The sequence below is a fragment of the Scaptodrosophila lebanonensis genome, unplaced genomic scaffold (assembly GCF_003285725.1).
Source record: "Scaptodrosophila lebanonensis strain 11010-0011.00,11010-0021.00 unplaced genomic scaffold, SlebRS2 tig00000080-arrow-pilon, whole genome shotgun sequence".
In the NCBI taxonomy this organism is placed as follows: domain Eukaryota; kingdom Metazoa; phylum Arthropoda; class Insecta; order Diptera; family Drosophilidae; genus Scaptodrosophila; species Scaptodrosophila lebanonensis.
In genome coordinates this window covers 3898010-3924516 of record NW_022060561.1, presented here as the reverse complement: position 1 = coordinate 3924516, position 26507 = coordinate 3898010, and the positions used below count along the sequence as shown (strand labels likewise).

The 26507-nt window shown below is 40.3% G+C and overlaps 7 protein-coding genes across 11 annotated transcripts; 4 read left to right on the top strand and 3 right to left on the bottom strand.

The window, feature by feature from the left end:
• Window positions 1-197: 197 nt before the first annotated feature.
• On the top strand, window positions 198-2800 carry LOC115626212 (protein transport protein Sec61 subunit alpha). Its single transcript, XM_030521503.1, has 4 exons — window positions 198-352; window positions 563-630; window positions 1275-2366; window positions 2429-2800. Exons 1-4 carry the CDS (start codon window positions 346-348, stop codon window positions 2690-2692), a joined length of 1431 nt encoding a protein of 476 aa, XP_030377363.1. The 5' UTR covers window positions 198-345; the 3' UTR covers window positions 2693-2800.
• A 712-nt stretch (window positions 2801-3512) lies between these two features.
• Window positions 3513-9515, bottom strand: LOC115625665 (UDP-N-acetylhexosamine pyrophosphorylase). Of its 3 annotated transcripts, XM_030520800.1 has the most exons (4): window positions 9382-9515; window positions 9232-9324; window positions 7700-8068; window positions 3513-4977 (listed from the first exon to the last, which is right to left on the bottom strand). In XM_030520800.1, exons 2-4 carry the CDS (start codon window positions 9281-9283, stop codon window positions 3863-3865), a joined length of 1536 nt encoding a protein of 511 aa, XP_030376660.1. In that variant the 5' UTR covers window positions 9284-9324; window positions 9382-9515; the 3' UTR covers window positions 3513-3862. The 3 variants fall into 3 exon arrangements, with proteins under 3 accessions (XP_030376660.1, XP_030376659.1, XP_030376661.1); XM_030520799.1 differs by having other exon boundaries at window positions 9232-9494; XM_030520801.1 differs by lacking the exons at window positions 9232-9324; window positions 9382-9515 and adding an exon at window positions 8156-8242.
• Window positions 9516-9658: 143 nt separating this feature from the next.
• LOC115625864 (transmembrane protein 115) lies at window positions 9659-11725 on the bottom strand. The gene is made up of 3 exons (XM_030521075.1): window positions 11028-11725; window positions 10610-10966; window positions 9659-10549 (listed from the first exon to the last, which is right to left on the bottom strand). Exons 1-3 carry the CDS (start codon window positions 11546-11548, stop codon window positions 10045-10047), a joined length of 1383 nt encoding a protein of 460 aa, XP_030376935.1. The 5' UTR covers window positions 11549-11725; the 3' UTR covers window positions 9659-10044.
• Window positions 11726-12169: 444 nt separating this feature from the next.
• LOC115626074 (E3 ubiquitin-protein ligase Hakai) lies at window positions 12170-13670 on the top strand (the record flags this gene model as incomplete). The annotated part of the gene is made up of 2 exons (XM_030521327.1): window positions 12170-13024; window positions 13085-13670. Coding segments are annotated over 2 exons (1344 nt in total), but the record flags the coding sequence as incomplete, so codon positions are not given.
• Window positions 13671-14195: 525 nt separating this feature from the next.
• On the top strand, window positions 14196-15124 carry LOC115625808 (probable phosphomevalonate kinase). Of its 2 annotated transcripts, XM_030520991.1 has the most exons (3): window positions 14212-14275; window positions 14339-14426; window positions 14492-15124. In XM_030520991.1, the coding sequence occupies exons 2-3, from the start codon at window positions 14353-14355 to the stop codon at window positions 14973-14975; spliced, it is 558 nt and encodes a 185-aa protein (XP_030376851.1). In that variant the 5' UTR covers window positions 14212-14275; window positions 14339-14352; the 3' UTR covers window positions 14976-15124. The 2 variants fall into 2 exon arrangements, with proteins under 2 accessions (XP_030376850.1, XP_030376851.1); XM_030520990.1 differs by having other exon boundaries at window positions 14196-14426.
• Window positions 14984-19883, bottom strand: LOC115625805 (rab effector MyRIP). The gene is made up of 3 exons (XM_030520987.1): window positions 19818-19883; window positions 16254-16470; window positions 14984-16192 (listed from the first exon to the last, which is right to left on the bottom strand). Exons 2-3 carry the CDS (start codon window positions 16416-16418, stop codon window positions 15182-15184), a joined length of 1176 nt encoding a protein of 391 aa, XP_030376847.1. The 5' UTR covers window positions 16419-16470; window positions 19818-19883; the 3' UTR covers window positions 14984-15181.
• LOC115625806 (protein spitz) lies at window positions 17087-25979 on the top strand. 2 transcript variants are annotated; one of them, XM_030520988.1, is made up of 3 exons: window positions 17087-17213; window positions 22090-22335; window positions 24484-25979. In XM_030520988.1, the coding sequence occupies exon 3, from the start codon at window positions 24683-24685 to the stop codon at window positions 25412-25414; it is 732 nt and encodes a 243-aa protein (XP_030376848.1). In that variant the 5' UTR covers window positions 17087-17213; window positions 22090-22335; window positions 24484-24682; the 3' UTR covers window positions 25415-25979. The 2 variants fall into 2 exon arrangements, with proteins under 2 accessions (XP_030376848.1, XP_030376849.1); XM_030520989.1 differs by lacking the exon at window positions 17087-17213 and adding an exon at window positions 21306-21357.
• The last annotated feature ends 528 nt before the right edge of the window (window positions 25980-26507 follow it).

Genomic DNA, 26507 nt, shown 5'->3' with positions numbered 1-26507 from the left:
CTCTTGTTTGGAGAGTTCTATTCAGAGATGGTCATATTTACTCTCCTGTACTTTTTTCAGAAAACCGGTAGCACAAATAATATAAATCGTTGAACAAGTTGGTAGCATTTTAAAATGACAAAGTCGTGGTAGTATTGCCAGATAGTCAATGCGTTGACAGATCAATTGTCAGCGACACGTCGTCGTTCGTCGTCTTTCATTCGGTTCTTGTTGCTTAAAGCGGGCGGTACGTTTCGCGGCTTTTCAGTAAAAAGTGAGTTGACTTTCTAAATTTTTGGTAATTGGAAAGTGGCAACAATACAACCGATTTCGTTTACCGCCGTCTATTAAAATAAGTCCAACACAATGGGAAGTAAGTATACAACGTTAAATAATATCAGCTCCACAATTATTGCAAGTAACAGCGGCGGCATCAGAAACCACCACCAATACTTGCTTACGTATACAAAAGTTTGGTGTACACTGAGCGGGTGTCATTAACTTGTTAATACTGCTTAATTTCGTATCTTAAAAATAGCATTCCCCACTAATATTAATTTTTACATTCATTCATTATTTGCAGTTAAATTCCTGGAGGTTATCAAGCCCTTTTGCAGTATATTACCCGAAATTGCAAAGCCTGAGCGTAAGGTGTGTATATAATAATCTAATGGTCAACTTAACAAAATCAGTGAAGGCGAAACACATTGTAAAAGGGTACAAACATTAAAAGCGGCAATTCATTTTGTATCAACGCTGCCACAATTTTCTGTGCTCAATTTTTTTCGTTTTGTGTGTTGCTGCGCCAGTATTGCCAGCGCGCACGCTGCTACTTTCTCTTGTCAGTTTAATGCGCCACGCAAACAATTTGTTTTAGTAGTTGTCGGCAGTTTTACTGAGCAGCTCTGCAATCATTTTAACTTGTATTTGTTATTTTTATGAATTGTAGCATATTTTATAGAGGAATGCCAATTGAAATCTTTTCCAAAGTTATTCATAAATTAGAAAAATTGTGCCGTATATTTACTACTATTCTTATCAGTGTGTGCTACTTGTTGCCGTGCTACGCCGCTTTAGTACGATTTGTCAAACAATACATACGACGTGGAAACGTCAAACTTCGGCTACCCGAAGCACATGCACGAGTCAGGTTCGTGTGTTGTTGTTTGGTTTGATTACGTGCCGAGGGGGTGACGCGGAAACCTGATTTTGTTTAAACACGTACGATCGCAAATAGGTCAATATAGCGGCTATTTATGCTTTATGCTGACTCGAAATATATATATTTTTTGCAGATTCAATTCAGAGAAAAAGTACTATGGACAGCTATAACTCTGTTCATCTTCTTGGTCTGCTGCCAAATCCCACTGTTCGGCATCATGAGCTCCGACTCAGCAGATCCCTTTTACTGGATTCGCGTCATCCTCGCCTCGAATCGTGGCACACTTATGGAATTGGGTATTTCGCCCATTGTTACCTCCGGCCTGATCATGCAGCTGCTTGCGGGCGCTAAAATCATTGAGGTCGGCGATACGCCCAAAGATCGTGCGCTTTTCAATGGTGCCCAAAAGCTATTTGGCATGGTCATAACCATTGGTCAGGCTATTGTCTATGTGATGACTGGCATGTATGGTGACCCGGCGGAAATTGGCGCAGGCGTCTGTCTGCTGATCATCATTCAACTGTTTGCTGCCGGTCTGATTGTTCTGCTGCTCGACGAGTTGCTGCAGAAGGGTTATGGCTTGGGTTCGGGCATATCGCTCTTCATTGCAACAAATATTTGCGAGACCATTGTGTGGAAGGCGTTCTCACCCACTACAGTGACGACGGGACGTGGCACAGAATTTGAGGGCGCCGTAATTGCTCTCTTCCATCTGATGGCCACCCGCAATGATAAAGTACGTGCGTTGCGTGAAGCGTTCTATCGCCAGAATCTGCCCAACTTGATGAATTTGCTGGCTACCGTGCTGGTGTTTGCTGTCGTTATCTACTTCCAAGGCTTCCGCGTGGATTTGCCTATTAAGAGCGCCCGTTATCGCGGCCAATACAGCAGTTATCCGATTAAGCTATTCTATACTTCGAACATTCCAATTATTCTGCAATCGGCGTTGGTTTCCAACTTATACGTCATCTCTCAGATGTTGGCCGTTAAGTTCCAAGGCAACTTCTTCATCAATTTGCTCGGCGTGTGGGCTGATGTTGGTGGTGGTGGTCCAGCTCGCTCCTACCCCATCGGCGGCCTCTGCTACTACCTGTCGCCGCCAGAGAGTGTGGGCCACATACTGACAGATCCTATACACGCACTACTCTACATTGTCTTCATGTTGGGCTCCTGTGCGTTCTTCTCAAAGACCTGGATCGATGTGTCTGGCAGCTCAGCGAAGGATGTAAGTAGAAAAATCTTCATATTGCTCCTTTAAGTAGTACAAATGTGGCTTTTAAAATGTAGGTTGCCAAACAACTGAAGGAACAACATATGGTTATGCGTGGTCATCGCGAGAACTCAATGATTCACGAGCTTAATCGTTATATTCCCACGGCGGCTGCCTTCGGCGGTCTCTGCATTGGCGCACTGTCGGTCATGGCCGATTTCCTGGGCGCCATTGGCTCAGGTACTGGTATCCTGCTCGCCGTCACGATCATCTACCAATACTTTGAGATATTCGTTAAGGAACAATCTGAAATGGGTGGCATGGGCACGCTGCTGTTCTAAGCGGTAATCAATCCAACAAAAATACTTCATCATACTCTTCACATGATCGCTCGCCCATTTTTAAAATAAAATTTTGTACTGTTTAATAAGATCAGTTCGGTTTCCAAACTTTCACTATTATTTTTAAGGCGCTAGCAATTTACCATCCCAAACGGCCTAAAGCAAAATTATTTTGTGTAATCATGAGAACTTTATTTGAATAGTTTTAGTTATATTCAAATGTGAGACTTTATTGCTTAAGTTCAATATTTCAGCAATAATTTGTTTTAATAAAATAAAATAATTGAAAAGCATAATATAAACTCCACCAACAATTACATTGATTCGCAGCTTATAAGTAAAAAATGAAAATAAAACTGATAACATTGTCATATAACAATATTAAAATTACAATTTTTTAATGGAAACTAAAATTTAATTTAATGGGCTGCTAAATAACTATGTTATTGAAGTGTCAAACTTGAATTCTTGTTCACAGCGTTGCCACCTAGTATTGTGCATTATATCGCAATATGTACTAAATCTACCCGTCAATTGTTTCCGTTACAAATCAGCTGTTTTGTTTATGAAGCCTTTTAATCGAGTCTAAAACTGCCAACAATCAATTTACTATTTTGTTATTGCAATATTTTAGTAAATAATCCGCTTATATTTTCCCTATAAAAATTTGGCAATTTAAAAACACAAACAATTATTGATAATTCTGAGCTGTATTTCGTTTTTTGTGCATTAATTAAATAAAATGGCTGTAATAGTTTGAATAAAGTAAACAAAGGGAAAAAAGGTAAATTTTTTGTTGAGTAATAAAAGTCTGACAATGTTTATTATTGGATACATTTCAGTTTGTTTATAACATTTTTTAACAGAATAAAATATGCACAATTTATATACAATACATAGTACATTTACACAACGATTGCACAATTACTACAAATATACTCGAATATATATATTTATAAAAAATCAAGCAGTTAAATTTCATTAAGTACTTTAACTATGGAATTTACGTGCTCTTGGCGCTCTCCTCATATCTCTTTATCTCTCATTCTCTCTCTAGTTTTTTGGACCAATATGTATGATAGTTTTAAACAGATATTGTTTAACAAACAGGCCATCCAGCCACTCTCAGTCTAAATGTGTGCACCTCCATCCCCCTCTCCGTTGCGTACTTTATAGATGTCCGTGTAGGGGATCCCGCGAATGACGCAAATACACTGGGCTGGTGAAGGACTTGCCCTCGACCAGCGAGGCGAGATTTTCGCCGGCATAGGAAATGAATGGCGATATCTCACAGACATCGCCGTGCACAATACCGCCAGCAGATTCTATATATTTTTTGTGCAAGCGATGTAAATCGGCGCGTGCCGTGGACGGACAATCCTTGCCAGCAGCGTCGGCATTCTTGAGCGCACTGAATTCTTCGTCACGTGGCACTTCCATGGCCACAAATTTTTGGGCAAACTCGAACACATCAAAAACAAACTTCTCGATTTTGATGCCATTCGGCTTCTCCGGAGTCAGTCGCTTGCCAGCATTGTCCACAAAAGGTATCTTCTTTTTGGCCACGTGTAGCTTCAACTCGCGCTCGTAAGTCTTCCCGATCCTTTGTAGAAAATCAGCAGTGAAGAAATGATTGCAGATGTTTCCGGCACTGAATGTCAGCCGTCCATCCGAGTTGCGCATCTCCGCCGTCTTGGCTGAGATTTCGCTGTACTCCACCACCTGGTATTTGCCATCGACAATAGCCACAACGCCCACCGCCTCATTCGGGTGCGACTTCTCTACCACCTTGGCGGCACAGTCTGCCTTCTCCTGCGCACAGAACCCGATGAAGACCGGATCCGCCACCTTAATCAGTATATTATCCACGCTATGAGCGTGCAAATAAAGAATACCACGTTGTTGCATGTCCTCCAACACGCCCTGACGCAGCATAGCCCGATAGATACCACCATTGCCGTCTGGCGCCCGTGCCACCCGATGCTTCTCGTCCAGTATAATGCGACCGTCGTATTCGAAGCATGGCAGCGATCCCTGCTCGAACAGCAGCACATTGTTTGGCTCCAGTCCAAAGAAGTTGTTGGCCACAAAGTAGTCATAGGTTGGCTGCACGGTGTGCTCCGAAGTCATGATGTACCACATAATATTTCCCCGCTTGCTATGCATTTCCTCGGCCAGTTCCTGCAGCTTCAGAATCCGCTCAGCCTGTATGCGAAAAAGCGTTTTATGCGACTGCAGACCCACATCGTACATTCCCTTGGGTTGATCAAAGCCCAAACGTGTCCCTGGAAAGTTTATAAATTGTATCAGTTTAAAATATAAACATAAGAATGAATGAATTACTTCTATAACCAACATACTATACAAGTATGTATCATCTAAGTTCGAATTATAACATTCAGAAGGTATATCTCAAAAAGCTTATAGAAAGGCCCAATAATTCATATTTCATAATTTCTTATATATTCGGAACTATGAAATGAAATATTAGATCTCCAAAACAAGTTATATATACTTATAGTTTCACTGGTGTGAGTAAAAGAAATCATCTCTCGATAGTTAATAATACATTTGTTCTCAAAACTTGGCTCTATTGCAGATTAAATATGCATATCTGTCTAGAGATATGGATCTCAGAAATTTGCAGATTCCTCTTTAGGAAAAACTCTAAGCTAAAGCTAAATATCACTCCATTACATCCACCGTAAAATAAATTAAATTTATAAAGCATGTAAAAAGAATTATCAGTAGTTTTTATTGTTACAGATAGAGAAGGAGGCATAGAGCGTATAGGGTATGAACATAGTATGTAGAGATAATTCAGTACAATCTCGGTACACGGTAGTCAGTCACTAAGCACATATTTGTATATATTTTTCAAATAATGTATTGATTACTTTCTATCATTTACGATGTAGATAAGGAGGCCAAATGCTTACAATATTGTTGATGAAGATATATATTGCAATGCTATATGATAAATAAGAACCTGATGAATAGATATTTCTCTATCCATACTTGTTAAAATATATTTGTATGAGTTGTTGATTTTACCAATAAGAAACAATTTGCATTTTTAGAGACTTCGCCTACTAAGTAAACCTAATGTACTATAAGAACAATACTTAAGTTTGCCATTGATATAACCAATACGAGAACGTAAGCGTATTTTTGTAGGACTTTCAAATAATAAAACTATTCGTTGATGTACAGATGGCTTATTTTCATGTAGATAGAGCTCGGGATAGTAATCTCCAGATTTGCTTAGGCAGTAATTAAAATTGATACTTCTTGGCTTCGATATATGTACATAACTTGGCCTGTTAAAGTTGATTGAGAAGTAGGAAAAATCCATCAGTGATTCGAGAAGTGCAGACAAGAAGAAACAACCGGCTGCGGCCTAACCGGTTGACCTTTAAAACGCGTTTCATTTGTTGTTTTTTTGGTTACGAATTTGTCTCTTTGTTGTCTTTACTGTTGCCTTTCTTGTATGTAGTTCGCTACACCCAACTGGCATTTAAAAATGCTAAATAAGTATAAGGTCGGCAACACTACCGGTTTGCAATGAAAACCTTTCATTTAAATTTAACGCTTTTTTCATAAATTTGTATTTAGGGTTCTGCCGAACCCTTTAGTTTTCCTTCTACTTCAAAACACAAGCTTTAACTTTTAATTACCGTTAAGTGCGAGAGTGCACACGATTTTACGACTTGCCCTGTTTGTTGATTATATCAATAAAATTGCTTTGCGGTGTACGTGCAATAAATTTTGAAAACATGCCACGCCTACAAAACACGACACACGCCTCTGTTGTCTCTTTTATCTTATTTCTCTGATTTCTTGCAAGGCAAGTAAAGTTTGTGTGTATTTGATATCTGAACGCCACAAATACGGGAAATGTCAAATGCACACTCATGCATCTGTAAGTACGTATGTGTATGTGTGTGTGTATGTGTGGGTGGGTGGGTATGTGCGTGGCTTATTTGAAATGGCGTGACAACAAAATAGAAAGGCGAGGGCTAACCATAAGAATGGCTTAAGCTGTTGTTGTTGTCGCTTTATAAGCTAAAGCGCAGCAGAAGTAATAACTACAACAATGCACATTGCAAGAGTGAGTTGGCAACAGCTTGAAGAGCGTGACGCATGCGCCATATACATATACATATGTATATATGTAAGTGTAAATGCCTGATGGAGCATTTGAAATCGAGTTGGTTTGTTTTTTGTTTCGCACGCACTCACACACAGGCAGGCAAACACAAAGCGCAGACACAACTGCCTACACCAATGCTCACTTAAATAGCATAATTTTTAGCCGACAACACTGCGTATGAGTAATAATTAGTACTTAAATTGATATCTTTAAGTACGTTTTTGAAAAATAAGGCAATTAAATTACTACGTATGCATTAACAGAAGTCATTTTTTATCTAACATGACATTAATATCTGAAACTATTAGTTTGATTATATAATACTATCTGATCTAACGTTTTGGTCAGCTTCTGTGTCAAATTATAGTTTTAGTTTAAAAAAAAACCAGACATATAATTAAAACTACATCGTAACCTAATCTAATTGTCATGCTTATCAATTCTATAATGCTGTTCAAGAGTCTATAAAAAGCCTAATAAATTGGTTCTTTCATTTCAAGTACTGGAAAGTTGAACATATTCAAATGAACGCTGGTGTAGGAATGCAAGACACGTTGGGTAAATAAATAAAAACTATAGTGTGTGTGAGTTTGTGAGTTGGGTGGTGTTGGTGGTGCCACTGTTACAGCTTTTTTGTTATTTAACTTTACAAGTTGTTTAATGTATCTCAAGGCGAGCACTTGCAGAAACTAATCTGTATGAGAGAGCGAGGGTGTGGAATGCGGCATGTATGTATATCATTATGCACATTTACATAATTAAATACATTTATTAATGTGTGTATGTATAGTATATACATAGATACGCATATATTTATAAGCGTGATGAGCAAACACAAGTGTCTCTGCACTCACCTTGTCCGCCAGCCATAAGTAGAACCGCCACATGCCCATTGCTGATGTGTCGCAATCCCTCCGATCGATAGGCGCTCAGACGTTCTGGCGATGTGCGGGCTATGGATATCACCTTTCCCTCGGGTATGGGCTGGAGGCGATCGTCCAGCTTGATGCCATTCTCGTTCAGCGAGACTGTGGCCCGATCAAAATACAGCTTTATTTCATCCAAATTCAGCTCCTCGATATCGCGCACCAGATCGGCGCGTTCGTCCGCTGTGATATCGGGCCAAAATTTAAGTAAATGCTCCTGGCCCACCTGGGCGAGGCGTGCGTGCAATGCCAAATAGTCTGTCATGCTGGCCGGCGTAATTGCTTTTCTTGCATCAACTGGAAGAAATGGAAAAGAGAGAGTGTCAGAGAGTAAAATGTGAGAGTAGTAATAGTTTTACTAATTAATAGTAAACAGTAGCGTACTTTAGGCTCGTATGTGTATGTGTGATAATTTGGTAAGCGCGATAAAAAACAACACACCGACTACTGAGTGAACCGTTATATGTGGTAACCAAACCGTAACTGAGCCCCAATCGTTAGCTCTGCGTGGTTTTCTTGCTCACGAGTCGTTGATCGTTGGCAGCTTGACTGGCAGGCGCGCATGTGTAAGTGATTGCGAGTCTGTTGGATTGTTTGTATGGCTGTGTTTGTGACTCTTTGCCAGCATTCGAGCGACGTTGGCAATGTTGCATGCCGCTGGGCATATTGGCCATATTGCCAATAATAATAATACGAAAACCGAACGACCCTGAAGCTTCGGTTAGTGAAAGTGAGTTGATAACAGTCATAAGAATGGCTTGATTAGTGTCTTGTAAATATGAAAACTACAGGAAAAGCTCTCTAAAGCAAACATGAATACAGTCACAACATTTTATTTGCAGATGCATAGAACAGCAGAAATTTGTTATATAATTCCTATAAGCAGAAAAATAACTTGTGCTGTAAGACGGTTTTCAATTTCCGTGTAGGAACATGAAACGGTTTTATTTATTTTAAAAGCTTAACATGAACTTAAATTGCCACTTAGGGAGTCTTCACTGTAGTTTAAAATACATAGTTCCTGTTTTACTAATTCGTTTATCTCAAAACTAGTTTGTGGTAAGCTTTTAAATATGTATGCCATTTAAAAGCTACCCAAGAACTTAATATACATTTATTCAGATAGCATATACATATAATCTGGCATATATGTACATTTAATCTATATGTAAATATGTATATACATACGTATGTATGTGGGTATTATAATTGTTTATAATGGAACCTGTATACCGCGACTGTGAGCAGCAATACAAAAACAGATATTCACTCCCACAAACGGATCAAATACTATAAAAAGCAACGATAACCTAAGTGCTTTTTCCGCCAAGTTTCTTATCAGTAAACGTTCAGTGTTTATTTATGTTTTGTGCAATTGATATCAAAAGCAATGTAAATAGTTTCGTGTATATAAATACATATATATTACATATGTACGTGTATGAACATATATTACTTACCACTTCTATGGCGACGCACATTGACGCATTGTTGTTTGTTATAGCGTCCCATTTTGTTTTTTGGTACCCGTTATGCGGACTACCAGCGGCACCCTGTATTGCAACCACTGCTGTTAGCACTGCACTTGCTTTGTTGTTATAAGCACTTACACTTTAAAGCAACATGTTACATTATTTCGCGGCAGACTTTATCTTTAGAATACCGACACACGTAACAACCTACTAGCAAACGTAATTATTGCTCATTAAGTAGCAAAAATATACACAACTCGGCGACGTACACAAGGCCTAAAGCGAATCGATAGTATCGATTCCACTCTTGTGCATGCGGGCTGCCACTAGATTCAAAATATGGAGTGCTGCCAGATGCGCATGCTTTGCCCTAAAACTTGACGGCAGTTTCTTATTGAATTCCAAATACAGATCGTGATGATGTGATAATTAAGTGCTTTTGGGGCTTTAATATATTTACAATTATTATTAATTTAAATATACTAAATAAAGCATTTTTAATACACTTTTACGCTACAAAAACAGAAGTATTGCATGTATTGCTCTAGTAATGGCGCTAGTTAATGGAAGGTTTCCTTGCACTGTTTAAAGGGGGCGGTGTACCGGCAAGCAATTTTTGTTGTTATTGTTTGGTTTAAGCTACACGTCCGGAACTTGATTGTACACTCTCAACGATGCGGATGCGTGGGCGAGCGCATTTCTGAGCTGTGTGTGTGTGCATAATTACACTTACAAAACATACAAATAATGATAAATCCTTTTAAATATCAAAAAATTCATTTATGTTAAAATAAACACCGTCTAAGCTGTGGAGGATGTGTCGTCCAGCTCATTCGACAAGTCAATCAGTGTGGCGCGCTCACTACTATTCGCAGGGGGTTCAGCTGGCGCGACTACTGCGCCAGCAGCCGCATCCTTGGGAGGCGGCGCTGGCATGGGAATTGCGATCGGGCTCATGGTGCTGATCATACGTGGTTCGGCACGTGCTGATGTGATGGGCTGTGGTGGATTGGAAGCAGCAGTGGGCTTGAGAAAATCGGGCTGCGGCGGTGCCTGTATGGATCCAACGCCATGGCTATGACCGCTACTGTGCCCTGCTCCGTGGCTATGACTGTGCCCAGCACCGTGGCCGCTATGACTGTGCCCAGCACCGTGGCCGCTATGACTATGATGCTTGTGCTGTGTATGCTGATTATGTGAGTGCTGATGATGATGTTGATGCTGCGGAAACGATTTGGGCAGCGGCGCGTGTCGTGTGGAATCTGTAGCCTTTAGTCGTTCACTTAGAGCCTTTAACGCAATTTGACTGTTGGAATTTTAAAAATCAGATTAGATATAAAAAGGTCAAATAGCCCGATCCACGTACCGTCTGCGTTCAATATCATGCGGATCCACACCGGGCATTTGCACGGAAATAGATGTTAAGCTGGCCGTTGACACCGTTCGTGGCGGTGTGGGCGTTTTGACTACGCCCACACGCAAACAACAATTGTAAATGGGATTCACAAGAACACTGATGAACGGCTGTGCCACAAACGGGAAGAAGCTAACAAATGTGAAACTTTCCGAGCTATCGCCGCGCCCGTTCGGATGGTGCTGGTAAAACCGTAAATATATCCAACTCACTATAGAGCCCGATGCAAACATAGTCGGGTAGGTACCGTCCAATAGGCCAACGGCCCAGAAAATGACGCCCAAAATAAGCACCGTCAGCGGCAAATTACTGTGAAGCAAAGAAACTTAGATAAGTCCTATATCCAGAGCCACATCCTTATAATGCTCACCGATTGGTTAATCGTCCGTAGCGTGTTTTAAAGATGAGATGATCGGGCATAATCTGCCGTACCGCCACACAAATGCCAGCTACATACCCAGCCAGACCGTGAATATGCACATCAAATAATATCGTCGGATTTTTCGTGACCATATAATAGAATAGGTAATAAATTGTCGTCAGAAGCGACACACCGAAATTTGTCAGTGCAAAGAACTTAAACATCTCCAGTTGACCCCAAAGCGGCTCAATCATCTTGCCACATAAGCCCACAGTAACCACATCGACGGCCACCTCCCACCAATGCAGCTCGATGAAACAAAAGGTGAACGCGGTCCATATCCAGAACTTGCCGTTGGGCAGAATATATCCAGGGGTGACGCTAAGTAATCTTACTGCCGTCTCCGAATAGGACAAAAGGTAGCCAAAGGTGGTCACCAAGCAAATGAGCGTTATGACCGGCGATGTGTTGTGTATTAGCGCCGACAGTTGCTGCTTCAAGTAGGGTACATTGCGGGTTATCGCTGACATGGCAGACTTGATCGGTTGCTTTTCCTATTCTTTCTACGTAGCGTATGTAACGGTTGTGTGTAACTTTTGAGCGTCAAGCACATTTGTGCCGTGTTTTAAGTTGTTATTTGCAATGCCAGTGCGTCCAACTTGCACATTTGTTAATAGCCTATTTACAACATTTACAATGTTTTTCTTCTGCTACACATTTGCCATTCTTTGCAACTGTCCAGGGCTGTATAACGACGACTTATGCGTGTTTGCGCCCAATGGTGAATGACAAACAGGACGATTGTTTGCTTAAAAAACGTTTAGTATTTTCCCTTCGACCGAATACACTTTTGAGCGGAAACATAATATTAAAATATACAGTTTTAATTTCAGTAAATTCACATAAAATTATATCAATTTAAAAAACGATAGATCGATATGTAGTACTTTCTAATGTAACTTTTTATTTTAAATTACACTTGGATGTAAGCTTGTACTCCAAAATAAATAAACATTATTTTATCGGATATATTTCGTACCGTGTAGTTTATGATTTTAAAAAAATACACCCTTCATCTGATTATATGTGGTATATAATAAAATAACCGCGTTGCCAACTATCGCTAAAATGTAAAATGTTTGTAATGCACTTTCAATGCTGAGAAGAAGAAGCACTGTGTTGAAAAAATTAGAGAATTACTGTTGAGCCAAATCTCTGACAAAATGCGTCGTACCAAAGCTCCGTCGATACGTGGCACAGCAAAGCGAGGACGTGGCCGTGGACGCGGTCGTGGCAAAAAGAATGACGAGACTGTGGAACCAGCTGCGCCCACTGTTTTGGAGGAAAGGGATAGGGAAAGTCCGACCGGCATTGAACAGACTGAGGATGCTGTAATGCAAGAACTGGACAAGGAAAATGAGCTGGAACCAACAATATCCACGCCGCTGGAGGAACAGCAAGTGGCGCCCACGTCTATTGAAGAGCAGCCCCAGCCACAGCAAATAGCGCCGCCTGTGTTACCACAAACAATTGACATGGAAGCCGATATATCACAATTGGAGGCGCCTACATTCACGACCCTATCTCGCGGACCACCGGAACCAATGTTGCGACTTAAATGGAATCACAAAGTGAACTTGATTGGCGAGAAGGTGCTCAATCCCATGATCCACTGCTGTGGTCAATGCCAGAAGCCTATACTTGTCTACAGTCGATTCATACCGTGCAAGCATGTGTTTTGCCTTAAATGTGGACGCGAGCCAAACAAAACTTGTCCGCGCTGCAGTGACAAGGTGTTGCGCGTCGAGCAGTCGGGTTTGGGAACCGTATTTATGTGCACGCATGGTGGCAGTCGTTACGGCAGTTCCGGATGCAGGCGAACGTATCTATCACAGCGTGACTTGCAGGCCCACATCAATCACAGACACGTCACTCAACCGCCGCCGACGGAAGCAAAGCTGGGCGATATAGCCAGCCTGGATTTACAGAAAACAGGCCAACGTAAAGTGAGTGGGTGTAACTAAGCTGGTATTATTGTTAATCATATTTATATTTCATCTATACAGCTTTCGGAATCATCCAGCACCTCGACGTTACTGCAGCAACGTACAGCGCGCGGCTCAGTCAGCGGCATTGGCTCCATACCTCCGCCAGGCTCTGCTGCCGCTGTGGCCGCAGCTCAAAGTTCTGTACACACGCATTCCACGCTCACGCAAGCGAATCTCGCGCGCATCAATAATGCAAATGCCCAGGACTGCCATCAGGGTAAGGCTTCGTTGCATCAATCGCTGAAAAAATCTGGTCACCAGCCCTCTGAGTCTGTGGCAGACGCCTCCTACTACAGCAGTGTCTTAAACTCGTTTGGCAGCGCAGGACCACCTGGCGGATCTGGTAGTGGATCTGGGGTGGGTGGTCCAGGCGTGAGCGGTCCGGTGGGTGGCAGCAGTGGTGCTGTTGTCAGCAATGCGTCGCAGGTTCCGGGCGGCGGCTATGAGACTAGTAATGCAGCCGGTAGCACAGCCAGCTCTTGGCAGCAGTCGCAATACTATAGATGAGGTTCGAGGTATAATAATCTAATGCATGTAGCGCAACCATTTCGCTAATTTATTTTTAAATAAATCAAATACACAATAAACTTGTATTCAAAATAAACGTAATGGCGCCATTTAATTCGAACATTATTACTCGATACTTATATTATACCAAACAGTGTTACCCACGCAAAAACTGTTCCCATCTGCCAAGAATGTGGGCAAAACGTCCATTAGACGTTTACTTGGAAAATGGGAAATTTTATTTAATACAATATTATGAATTACAGATCGTTTGCAACAGCGAATCTATAAGATTGTGTGTTGGAATTGAAACAGAGCGTCTTCATAAAAGAGGAAGTTGTGAAGATGCGTAAATTATTTTAACAAAATTAAGCAAGCAACACAGCCAGCTCTTGGCTGCCATACTTTAAATGGAAGTAGAGAAATAACAATATAAACCATTTAGCTTATTTGCTTGTAAATAATTCAATTATTCCACCACAATACACTTGCTTTGAAAATAAACGTAGGGGCGCCATTGACTTTAAACAATAATAATCGATACTTATACCAAATAGTGCTAGTAGCGACAAACTGTTCCCAGCTGCCAAATATGTAAACAAAACTGCCGTCCACATCAGACGTTTAATTGTTGAATCCAAATTTGCATAAATACAATGTAATGACCCCAGACTGCAGCATCAATAGTGGCAAATATATACGGTAGGATAGTGGATAGTTAAAATTGAAATTCATGTATTAGTGAACACAACGTCGTCATTAAAGTGAAAGTTGTGAAGATGCGTAAAATATTGCTAATAAGCGGAAAGCGTAAGTGCGGTAAAGACTTTCTGTCAGAGAGGTTACAGAAACGGTAAGTTATCTAAACGCAAGCGTATAGTATGCATCTATTTATATGTTTCCCCATCCCACAATTAGCCTGGGAGATCGTGCCTTAATTGTTCGCATCTCGGAGCCCATCAAAACCGAATGGGCACGCAAGCTGGAACTGAATTTGAACTCTCTGCTAAGCGATGGACCATACAAGGAGCAGTACCGCCGCGACATGATAGTCTGGAGCGATGAGGTGCGCGCCCGGGACTACGGTTACTTCTGCCGTATGGCCATGACGCAAGCTCCGCTGGATCTGGTGGACGTTGTCATCGTCAGTGACATAAGACGTACGAACGATGTGCGCTGGTTTCGGGAGACCTATGGCGATGATGTGGTGCAGACATTGCGATTGACATCGTTACCGGAGACGCGCAAAGCACGCGGCTGGAATTTTACAGCAGGTGTTGACGATGTGGCTTCCGAATGCGATTTGGATGACTACCAATTCGACTGTGTGTTGCCTAATGATGCGGAGATGAGCAGCGAGCAGTTAATTGAGAAGGTGTTGAAGGTGTTTAAGCTAAGCTAGCATTAAAAGGCGATGGGAATTGTGTGCACTTTGGGATTCTATGCTATCGAGAAAGATCGATAATCCCAATTTCTTATTATATTTTTGCTAGAAATATTTTTGGGTACTTCATATTTGTAAATAAAGTGATGTGGGCATATACAAGTGAATGATGTGAACGATGCTTGGTGGGCGAAACTTATTGTTCAATAAAAAACAACTTGGTGCTAATAAATTGATCCATTCAGGCTGTCTTCGCAATTGGCCATTAGAATGCGAAGACTTGGTACGTTTAGACACTCGCTCGGATTTAATTGATCATCGAAGCTTTGGAGCGGAAGACGCGTTTTCCGCATATCCTTCTCCACGGACCGAGAGCGCAGGTGCGGACGATTTTTTACGCAACTGAGTGGCGTGCGTTTGCCAGAGCCCGTAGCATTGTTGGTAATGCTTTTAGGCGTGCTCGTAGCTGCTTCGGAATCCACATAGATGCGTTGGGGGGTCTGCGATTTGCTCGCGCGTGCTGGCTTTCGTGGTGGCACCCGTTGCTTGTTACCCAAACGCACTCGCTCCAAATGTTTATTGGCGGGCCTTTGCTGGGGTTGAGGCTCATCTAAAGTGAGCTCAGCGGCCGCGCTCACGAAAGAAGCCATGCTGCTCTCATTACTCAGATTTAAAGTCAAAGTCTCAAGTACTTGCTCCAGCATTTTAGCTTCGCGCTCCTCCTCATCCTCGCCATCATCGCAGAAGATAATAGGTGTGCGATCAACCCCAATGCTGGGTGAACGTGGATCGTATATCTGTTGTGGAGGTAGTTGGGGCTGTGGAGCCCGCTCAGCAGCTTCCTCTGCTGCATCCTCATCGCAGGTCATGGACGCGATCTCTAATGAGCTGTTGTTATGTGATAAAGGCGTGGAAAAAACTTCACTGCTAGTTGACAAATTGCGCAGTTCCATCTCCACTTCGTTCTTTGCTTCACCATTAGCTGAAATCATGTTGGAGTTGGAGCTTGAGGCGCTGGGTGCTCGCGTATCCACAAAGAGATCGGCAAACGTATCATCCATATTTAGCGTACGATCAATGGCTTCATCAAAAACGAGCGGTGTGCGATTTAGTTGCGGCGATCGCGGATCATTCAAAGCAAATCCTTTAAGCAAGCGTTTACGCAGCTGCGAAAATGCAGTCTCACTCCGACCAACAAGAGCGACAGGCTGCGGTTGCTGTGGTGGCAGCAAAAACTACAGCAGGACATAACTCTATTAACTCTACGCGCAAAAAGCGTACATTTTCTATACTCACATTAAGTGGAGTGCGGCAGCCGCTGGGTGAACGAGGATCTTTAGGCTCCATTTCACCTGTGCTTATCCCTGTCACGTCCTTTTCTCTGCTGACAATGCGCAGTTTGTTTAAAGTTGGTGTGTCTGGTAAGTATGTTCCGTCTAACTTTGTAGCCTTGGCCCCCATTATATGAAATGTATGTTTTTTTTATTTAAACACTCAACTTTACTATCCAAAACTGAAAATATGAACGAAAATGTAGCACAAGTCGCGAATCGGGATCGTGCCTTTATGGTGGTTGTGAACGTTTGCCGCTTGTTTTGAAAGAGAACGCGTCAGAGTTGCCTTGAAATGTGTATACAACAAATGGGCGCAATTTTATCGATAGACTCGACATTTTTTGAATCGGCAGTTAAATGTACTGCCCATAGCTAATGGATTTTAAGTCATTGCGTTCTTCGAAATCAGATCCTATATTTCAATTTATTTAAAAATAATTCTCTTGAGAACTAACATATTTTGCAAATCTTGCAGTTGGCAATGGCAAAACGCTATTGTTTATAATTTGCGATTTAAGCTCAAGAAACCAAACTATTAAAATGGTATTGGGAAAATTGGGGAAAAAAGTGAATACAGCTCATTTACACTCATAAATATAATCATTTTCAATCCAAACCCCAAAGTTTTAGTATTTTCTAATAATTATATAATAAAGGGAAATTAAAAACGATGATTAAAAAATACCGGATATTCGGAAATACATTGAAAACATTCGTTTCACGCCGCTATGATATCGATTTTAATTTTTTGATATCGATGTGTTTTTACATCCCCAATTTAGTTGCGTGCCGTACTCTGCAACCGTGCGTAGTGCAAAATTTTTTTGCTCGGGAAAAAGAGGTTAAATTAAAACGAAATTAAATTAAATTTGTTGAAAAAACATTAAGACGTACATTGTGAAAAAAGAAGTTGCCTAAGCATGTAAGTTGCAATTCAAAACGCTTGGCTTGGGTAAGAAAGACGATTTTTACGCAGTAGCTGCAGAAAAATACGCTTGCGCGTGTATATTTGTGTGTGCATGTATGCGTGCATGAGTTCCTCCACAAGACATACAGTTTTTTTTTTTAGTATAGCTATCTCTTTTCCTCATATGCCGACTAGTATTTGCTCAATACAGTTGAGTCGAACGCAAGTTTTGTTTATTTTAATGCGGAGAGTTCGCTGAGATAGCGTTGCCAATTCGACGGTGGAATTAGCGCATTTTTTCTCTTATTAATGTAGGTTAGTTCGGTGTATTCTTAAGTTATATTATTTTAATATGTTTTTCTTTAAAACATTTAAATAGTTGAAGTCTAGGTGTGCTTACAGCGGAAACTAGAAAGTAAACAATTTTACTCGCCGTTGGCAACATGAGTATGCGCATAACGCCGCCGTATTGTAGACTTTCTCTCTTGCTCCAAATTATGCGGTCTCTTTAATGTGTGAGTGTGTGTGAATATGTATGTATGCATTTGTGTGAGCGTATAAATTGAAGACAACAAAATTTCATTCATTGCCCATATCCGAGAAACTACACACGCTGGCGTCGCCATCTGCAATTACGCCGCACTACTTATACTACTACGGCTATTTACATATACACACACATGCATATTTATTCATGTGTATACACATTGTCTGTAATTGGAAGGAAACATGTTATAATTTTGATATACAGCCGAGCCGGAAGTTGTTGGGCGACCGGCAGCAGAAAAAACAAGCACAGCTGCCATCATGATGACCCAAACTGTCAGGTGCACAGCTCTAACAGCATTGAAGAATAAGTCAAAGTCTCCACGACTACAACAACTTTACTTTCGACGACATTCCAGAATTCAACATTCTTCTTGGCCGACGCAGAAATATAAACGGCAGCGTCATTTGATTGCCGTTGCCGTCATTGGCCGCGTTTTTCACACATTCCATTCGCTCTCTCGCACACATACATACATCAATGTTTATATGTTATACATGCACACTTGCTCAACGACTATTGATTTCAATAACATTTTTTACTCTCTGAGCTGCTCTCGCGTATATTTGTCAATTAAGTATCATCACTGTTGTTGTATTCGTAAATTCCATTTCCTGTTTTTAAACGCATCAGTCACAAACACACACACACATGCTAATCCCCCTCTCGTCTTGCATCTGCAATTCTTGCTGTAGCTTCGGTCGTTGCTCGTCTTAAACAAACCAACTTGTCAGTCTGAACAGTGGGACTACATTCGGTTAATAGGCGAATATATTTATTAGACCATTTACAAATAAGAATATTTTTATTCATTTACTATAATTATTATTTAGTTATGGTAAATTTAAAAAAATTAGATATGTATCTATAACTATAACTATTTTGTGGTGGTAGGATAAAAATATTGTTTCGCAATTCCTACATTTGGCTTATTTATGTGCTTATGAGCCTTACTGTGTAAATGATATAATGGATAATTCTTTCAAAGATTATGTATGTCAAAATAGTATTGCTGTAGCTTAAATTAATTACTTTCAAAATTTCAATTATATCATGTAAGAGATGTACACATGAAAAATTTATTTTCATAATAGCCCGAGCTACCCTTATTATGGATATGTTTACAGAAAATTTCCTTCTTCGTCCCACTGTGCTATGCTTCTTTTTTTTTTGAGTTGTCTTGCCCACCCGTGTGCGCTTAGGAACGATTGGCAGTGGAACGTTGACAGAGTTCTCTCCCTCTCTCGCAGCCACCGTCGCGTCGGTAGCGGACTGTGTTCTAGTACAGTACGTGCCACTTCCTTTTTACATTCAGAAAAATAAAAACCTACACGCATACACATATGGCCAGGCAGACTGACAAACAGACAGACAGACAGCGGGGGCGTCGCTGGCGGGGCTAACTATGCCGCTCAATTTGGCGTCTGCGTGTTGGTTGTTTTTTTTTCCACTGTTTTTGTTGTTGCTGCTGTTGTGGCCTTTTTAGTTGTGTAGTTTTTCGTGTCGTTTTCTTGTACAGTTGCAAAGACAAACAGAGAGAAAGGCCGGGCCGGTCCGGTGTTTGTGTGTGTGTAAGCTACCGCACCCGGTATGGCAACGCCACCACAGCCCCCCGTACCCTGTTTGCTAAGTTAGCTCAAGAAATAAAAAGTTGCTTCTTTTTGTTGTTGTTTTACGTAAGAAGGCCGTCGAACTCTACACAGATCAGCATGCAAATAATGTATGTGTTTGTATGTTTAAGAGAGTGAGTTTCTTTAGCAATTACCGTTACAATTTTGCACTGCCAGACTGCGACCCAGACAGACTAGACGACCCAGCCCCAATCAGGCGGCTGAAATTTTGTGCATGACCTTTTTTCTTTATTGATTTCTTTTTTCAGTTTTGTTTCATTGGCGTTGCCACTGTGTCAAGTGTTTTTTGTTGTTCAAAATGTTTTATAAAATGAAAATATATACATACTTAATGGTCAGCTCACACACCAGCAGTTTTTCTGGCAGAACATGAGTACCAAAGTGGCAAGCGTGCTCTGGCAGCTTATGTATATATATGAAGAGGTCATAATATTTACTCACTGCTCAATATTTGGATTATATTCGATATTTAGTTATGGTATAGAGGAAACCATATTAAGTATATTTTTTTTCTTCCAAAAGAAAAAATGTGTGTGCTTAAATCTACGTTTTAAATCTAATTGCAACTTGTCAAAAATGAAATCGGTTAGTTTATCCCAAAAAAAAAAAATAGCAAGTTTTTGTTTCGGCAGCATTTTTGAAGAAGCGTTTTGAATGTACATATTATGTATGTATGCAAATATATAATTTAGAAATCAAGGAATTTGAAATAAATGTTAAAACCAAAAATATGTTCAGAAGAGGTTTTTTTCCTAAATAATGGCATTTGGTAAATATACCGGATATTGTTAGGCCTCCGTCTCAAGGGCCATATGGCAACACTTAACGACAAGGAAGGCTCAAAAATTTACGCGCGTATAAGGCTTCGTTTTCTTTTTGGCGCGCACGATTAAGAACTCCCAGTCCAAGTCACTAATACAGACCGCAATAATATTTCCACACACCGTGTACCACCAGCGCCCCTGCGGCGATGTCTATTAAAAGTATTGAGGAATGTTGTTTACGTGCGCGCTTGCGCATCATCCAGTCGGCACAACCAGCGTTCCACGAATTTGCAAATAAAAAAAAGCCCAATCCAGCAGAAGACGGCAATGATGTCTCTTTGTATCTGTCTCTGCCTCGGCTTCATCCTGTGCGATGGCGTCCCCTTCATAGTAGTTGTTATTCGTCCCGTTTGGCTACCTGCTTGTTACCACCACCGCCTACGTCGCTTCTTGTTTGTGTACTTTTTGCTCCAACGAACTTAGTTTGATGGCGGCAGCGACGGCTTCGGCGTGTTAATAACATGTTGATCCTACAGCGTGCGAAACCTTCTTCTGGGAGTACCAAAACAAGCTCAAGCCGCTTTGTATACAGTTGTTGTTGCTCATGATGCTGTTGCTGTTTTTTATACCCTTCACTGAAAAGTGCAAGGGTACGTTGTTCTTGTTGTATATGCTTGTAACATCCATAAGGAAGCATCGTAGACATGTTATTGGTACAAATGCGATCAAAACAGCAAGAAAATATTGCAATTAAATTGCACATTCAGAATGTTTTCATACTAGATGGTGTTGCATCACTTCTGGGTCGTAAAAGTCAACGACAGATAACGACATGCAAAAAATTTAAACTCTTCTATTAAAAAAATTAAATAATTCGGTAGCAGTAGGGCTTATGTAGGCCATAGAGTAATGGAGTTTGTGTTGTAATTCACAGAGAATTCTAAATTCGATTAAAATTGTAAGTATTGGTTTAATTGCCGAACCGCAGGTAGGGTATATTAAAGTCGGACCTGCGAGTACCATTCCATTCTTGTTTAAAGTCTGCAATGTTGCCGCCTTCAATACAAAAGAGAGAGTCAAGAGTGGTCGTCGTCGCGTTGCAACAGTCTGGCTACTCTTCGCGACGTCGTCGCCGTCTGCGCAACGACTTTGCAGTTGGCAGTTGTCTTTTGAAGTGTTTCCGATGCGGTCGCGTTTTAAGATGTTGCAGTTTTCTGGTTGGTTAAAATCAACGTTTATTTTTTATTTAATATTTATTTGTTTAAAAGAAAAGAGCGAAAGTTTTATGGAATATAATCATAACGAAAAAGAAAAAGTTGCTTACGCCCTCACAAGCCTTGTTCTTGTTTGTATGTGCGGTTTAATTTCTGGAATTAAATGTTATTTTTGGGCGCGGAAAATGGTTTTATCTTAATAATATTTATAAATAAAGCATGTGTTTTCACCAAGTATCGCACGAGACGCTGTTTCAATAACTAGGCGCGGTGCGCCCGCTCTGCAAAATTCTTAGAATTCTTGACAACATTCCCGCGCATACGCACACATACATACAAAAAAAACATACATACGTACATATAGAAATGGACACAGAAGCACGATTAAAGAGTCGCAATCGTCAAAAAATTTGTTTGTGCTCTCCGCGTGAGTGTAGACATAAACACACATACAAACGCATGCACTTGAACTCACACGCACGCACACAACCTTACATTTTGTTTGTGGCTGTTGAGGCTGCTAAATTTGGATAGGAGACGACAGACAGTGTCGCAGCAAAACAAAAACTTGTAAGACTCGTTTTTGCGTTGTTTTTTTTTCCCTTCCTTCACACACAAAAACCGGTAATATTTTGAAAAAGACATCGTTGGTTTAATTGTGTGTATACGTGTGTATATGTACATATGTATGTATTCGGCTTTCAACATAATTTTCACACACTGCTTTTCTTACAGTTTTCTAAACACACATACACTAACACACAACGAGCAACGAACTCCTCGACAGTGTAGAGCGACGCCCAAGAATGAAACAGCGCAAGGCAACATGATGAAAATTATACCAACAACATCCAAAGCATAAGAGAGTAGCAGCAGCAGCGAAACGGCAACGACCCGAACGAACGGCTTACGCGACAACGCCACAGCGGCCGGCTAGTCTGCAGTACTATAAGCGGGAAATTACGAGGGGGAAATTGTCATGTATGTATGCGTATTTATTTACTTTTTTATTATAATTTTTCCTTTATGTGGTACTTGTGCCATATTATTGTTTTTATTGCACGTCGTATGTAGAATGTGTGTGTAATTCATATATCATAGTTTATGCATTGGCGACTAATTAAGCGCGCTCGCATTTTCGAATTTTACAGCACTACCATGTAGTATAGTGTAGTGCTGCCACCTGGCTGCACTGCATTAACAGTATTATTGGTTGTTATTTAAGATTCTGTTCCAAATTTAAACAATGGACGGAATGTCCACGTTTGACTTGCTTTTAAGAATTAAAGAATTTTTATGTGAAAAGCTAATCACCCAAATCTAAATAGATTCTTAAATAGTAATCAGGAATGCCCTCATTAGGTTTTGTCGCTGGAATTCACAACGAAAGACGATGAACTTGTCCTTCTGGTATGCTTTTTGCTGCTGCTGCCGCTGATAGGGCGGCGCCAAAAAGCAAACGCCGTTGATCTTGACCTACGCGCGTGCAGGTTCAACGCAAATTATGTGGTTATTCAACTTTTTTATTATTATTTTCATTTTTGTATGTGCTGGCTTCTTCCTCTCGCATACATACAAAAGAACTGGCGGATTCAATTTTTATAACGGAAATCTTAATAAGCCACCGACTCAGTAGCCGGCTCACTTGACGTCACAATACATTTTGTCAATCAAGCGAAGCGACTGCTGCTAACTGTAAATATATCTCAATGTTGTTGGCTTTTTAATGATTTTTTGTATTGTTTTATGTGTTTTTGAAATGTTTTTTAAATGTTTTTTATGCTATTTTTTGACATTTGTCTTTGTCATATTTGTTATCACATAATTGGCGACAAATTGGTGCCGGCGTCAGATTAGATGAGAAAGTGCAACGGCACCTTTTCGCTTATTAAAAAAAAAATTCATATAAACATACATGTTATTACGAATTATTACAATCTCCTAGTGCCATCACCGCCTCGCTAAATCCACATAGCAAACGTCAGTCATGTTTATAAGCACTGCTGCTTTTGTCTTTTGTTGTCTTTCTTTCTTTTTTTTTTTACTATTTATTATTTATGCAAAATCAAAGACTAACCGTACTAGGTCATGAGAACAAACGATACCCTCTAAATTGAAAATATAAAAATAAAACGGGACAGGAGAATTGTGTCATTCTTCAAAGTGGTTGTGAAATGTTTCCCTTTTTATACCTATTCATATCACAGCCAGCTTTGAGGAGCGACGCGATGCTCAAGACGAAAGTGATAAAGAATATTGACGAGACCAATTCTTAAATGAATTCGCGTTTTAATTGTACAACCAATTATGTCAAACTGCTCTAAAATAGTTAAAATTATAACGAAACAGAAAAAGTCAAAAGTAAGTCAAATGAATTACTGAATATACATATATTACGAGTAAAAAACAAACAAAACCATTTCACAAGTGCATACTTATTATGATTTTTATTAATGATCAAACAAAATTTGACCAAACTCTCCCTGTCTTTTTGTCTTCTCTCCTCCATATATTGGCACATTCATGCTGCGCTCACAAAGTGGTTGTGAAATGCATTTGAAGCTTAATGAGCATATCACAGCCAGCTTTGATGAGCTTAGCGTAATGTAAAGTACATCAATCAGCTGTCATATACCCCTCACCTCTCCCACAAACCAGCACCGGAATCATAAACTAAATTAATGCCGTGTCTCATCTAGTCAACAAAAATTGCAACAATAACATGAACAGATCCATGATGTTGCTTATCTAAGCCTCATCAAGTGGTTGTGATATGGATACCCGACGCATATCACAGCCAGCTTTGATGAGCTAGGATAATCAACGGAATACAACATAAATCATGTCGAATTGGTGTAAATTAAAAGCAAGATAGAAAAATTCAAAAGTGAAGCATTAAAAAACTTCTATATAACAAGCAAAAAACGTTTTAGTTAAAATTTTAACCATATTTCTATAGATGTAATTTTCAATCATACTCATATGAGTTTTTTACGAAAAGTTTTCTTCAAATTTTTCATACAACTTATTCAAAACTTACTGCCAATGCGCGTACACTTAGCATTTTTCTTTTAGTGATGTGCTAGACAAGTTTTTTCCGCTTATATATGCACTTTATCTTTTTCACAGATACGCAGCCGCCGCCGCCCATACGTTCCACGAAAGATTCCAAAGAGCCGACTTGACGCCTCGCAGCAGATAATTGTTTATAGTTGTAACGTAACGTGATGTGTGCTTCTAAGTTAAGTTTTTAAATTGCTGCAGAACTGTTAACCAAATAAGCTAAGTTTTACCAAAATCAACCAACCAACTACTCCACATTTGTAAAATGCATTCCACAAACAGAAGAACAACAGTATTTTATAAGCAGAGCAACAACATGTACCAAAAACTACAAATGTATACAATAGCCGTTCTCCTTGGCTGCCTATGCTCTCCGACTTTGGCTTGCTCCAGTCGCACAGTGCCAAAGGCACGTCCTTCAATTTCATCTTCAATGTCCGGCACTCTGCTGCCACCAACACAGGCACCTTCAATCATCTCAACGACCACAACAGTGCGCACCACAACGACTACGCCAAGGCCCAACATTACATTCCCCACATACAAGTGTCCCGAAACATTCGATGCCTGGTACTGTCTGAACGATGCCCATTGCTTTGCTGTGAAAATTGGCGAACTGCCCGTCTATAGCTGTGAATGCGCCACCGGGTTTATGGGCCAGCGTTGCGAGTACAAGGAGATCGATGGCTCCTATTTGCCCAAACGACCGCGGCCCATGCTCGAGAAGGCCAGCATAGCTAGCGGTGCAATGTGCGCCTTGGTCTGCATGTTCATTGTTTGTCTAGCCCTTTATTTGCGCATTGAGCAGCGAGCGGCGAAGAAGGCCTATGAGCTGGAAGTCGAGCAAGAGTCGGAGAGCGAGAACTGCGAGTGTTGTCGTGCCCAGTGTTGTGGCAGTATGGATGAGGCACTTGTCGAACCCAAGCTACCCTATCACATTCGCCTAGAGCATGCCTTGATGTCCTTTGCCATTATCAGGCGCACCACAAAACTCTAAAAAGGAGATACGGTCGGCAATTGCTGCCTTCCACTATTTGCTTCGCACCCATATAGAGTCAGTCAGACGTAGATCTATGTTTCTATGTATGTATATGTACAAGTTGAATATGCCTTATGTGTGCTCCAAGAGAAGAGAGAGAGAGAGAGACGTGAAGAGTTGCATGTTAATGTAAAAGTCTAATGAGTACGGATTTTGATTTTAGAGCTGTGCTGTAGTCGCTGTAGTTTTATATATATATAGATATATATCTGTTGTAATCCATGTTTAGTAATTTGTATTTACTATTTTATGCCACTTGAACAGGATTTATAGACCCAATTGTGGAACGCAACTCACGACCAGCAACACAAGTCTCTCTTGTAGTAAAGGGTCTCGAATATTTTTATACTCGTATGCTAAATATTTATTTTATGATAAGTGCTAACTGATATTTATACGTATTACACACATACGACACACTCATACATCCACAAAACACAAAGTATTATTTATTACGAAGAGAATACAAACGAGAAAAAAAAATCTCTTAATAAAAATAAATTTGCACTATGTTAAAACGATATCTGTTGTCTATTATTTCTATAGTTTAAGGAAAAAAGTATGGGTAATTTAATGGAAGTGAAGTTTTTGGCTTCGGATCCCCATGAATGGAAACACTGCTTTAAAGTCTGAGATGCGGATACATTTCGAATGCAATATAGTTTTTATCCCACTAGTAGGTGTTGGTAAAATCTTTAAAAATAACGGTCGGTGAAAAAACTATCGCTTAATCGTAGCGATTTCTGCGATATGCATATATCGATATGTTTGAAGTGTGATCTGCGACTCCCTGGCGGGGTTAACTGTTATAAGATCGGAAAATTAAATGTCAAAGTGCAGTTTAAATTATTATTGGATATTTCAAACATGTGGATCTAGCAATAAATACTGGCTAAAAATTTAAGATAAATCCATCACAATTGTGAAATGTTGCCTTTTTCGTCTTAAAAATGTAATTTTTTGAATCAAAGAAACGTCATTTCCGGAAAGATTTTCCTTTGTTATAAAAACTTCATTAGGTAAATGCTCTGGAATAGCAGATAATGCCAAA

Coding starts and splice junctions, on each gene's coding strand:
- LOC115626212 (XM_030521503.1), top strand. Junction 631..1,274: donor TTGCAAAGCCTGAGCGTAAG/GTGTGTATATAA, acceptor TATTTTTTGCAG/ATTCAATTCAGAGAAAAAGT. Junction 2,367..2,428: donor CTGGCAGCTCAGCGAAGGAT/GTAAGTAGAAAA, acceptor TTTAAAATGTAG/GTTGCCAAACAACTGAAGGA.
- LOC115625665 (XM_030520800.1), bottom strand. CDS start 9,283: ATGGGACGCTATAACAAACAACAATGCGTCAATGTGCGTCGCCATAGA. Junction 8,069..9,231: donor TGTGCGTCGCCATAGAAGTG/GTAAGTAATATA, acceptor CATTTCTTCCAG/TTGATGCAAGAAAAGCAATT. Junction 4,978..7,699: donor ACTTATGGCTGGCGGACAAG/GTGAGTGCAGAG, acceptor TAAACTTTCCAG/GGACACGTTTGGGCTTTGAT.
- LOC115625864 (XM_030521075.1), bottom strand. CDS start 11,548: ATGTCAGCGATAACCCGCAATGTACCCTACTTGAAGCAGCAACTGTCG. Junction 10,967..11,027: donor TACGGACGATTAACCAATCG/GTGAGCATTATA, acceptor TTTGCTTCACAG/TAATTTGCCGCTGACGGTGC. Junction 10,550..10,609: donor CATGATATTGAACGCAGACG/GTACGTGGATCG, acceptor AAATTCCAACAG/TCAAATTGCGTTAAAGGCTC.
- LOC115625808 (XM_030520990.1), top strand. CDS start 14,353: ATGCGTAAAATATTGCTAATAAGCGGAAAGCGTAAGTGCGGTAAAGAC. Junction 14,427..14,491: donor TCAGAGAGGTTACAGAAACG/GTAAGTTATCTA, acceptor TCCCACAATTAG/CCTGGGAGATCGTGCCTTAA.
- LOC115625805 (XM_030520987.1), bottom strand. CDS start 16,418: ATGGGGGCCAAGGCTACAAAGTTAGACGGAACATACTTACCAGACACA. Junction 16,193..16,253: donor GCTGCCGCACTCCACTTAAT/GTGAGTATAGAA, acceptor GTCCTGCTGTAG/TTTTTGCTGCCACCACAGCA.
- LOC115625806 (XM_030520988.1), top strand. CDS start 24,683: ATGCATTCCACAAACAGAAGAACAACAGTATTTTATAAGCAGAGCAAC.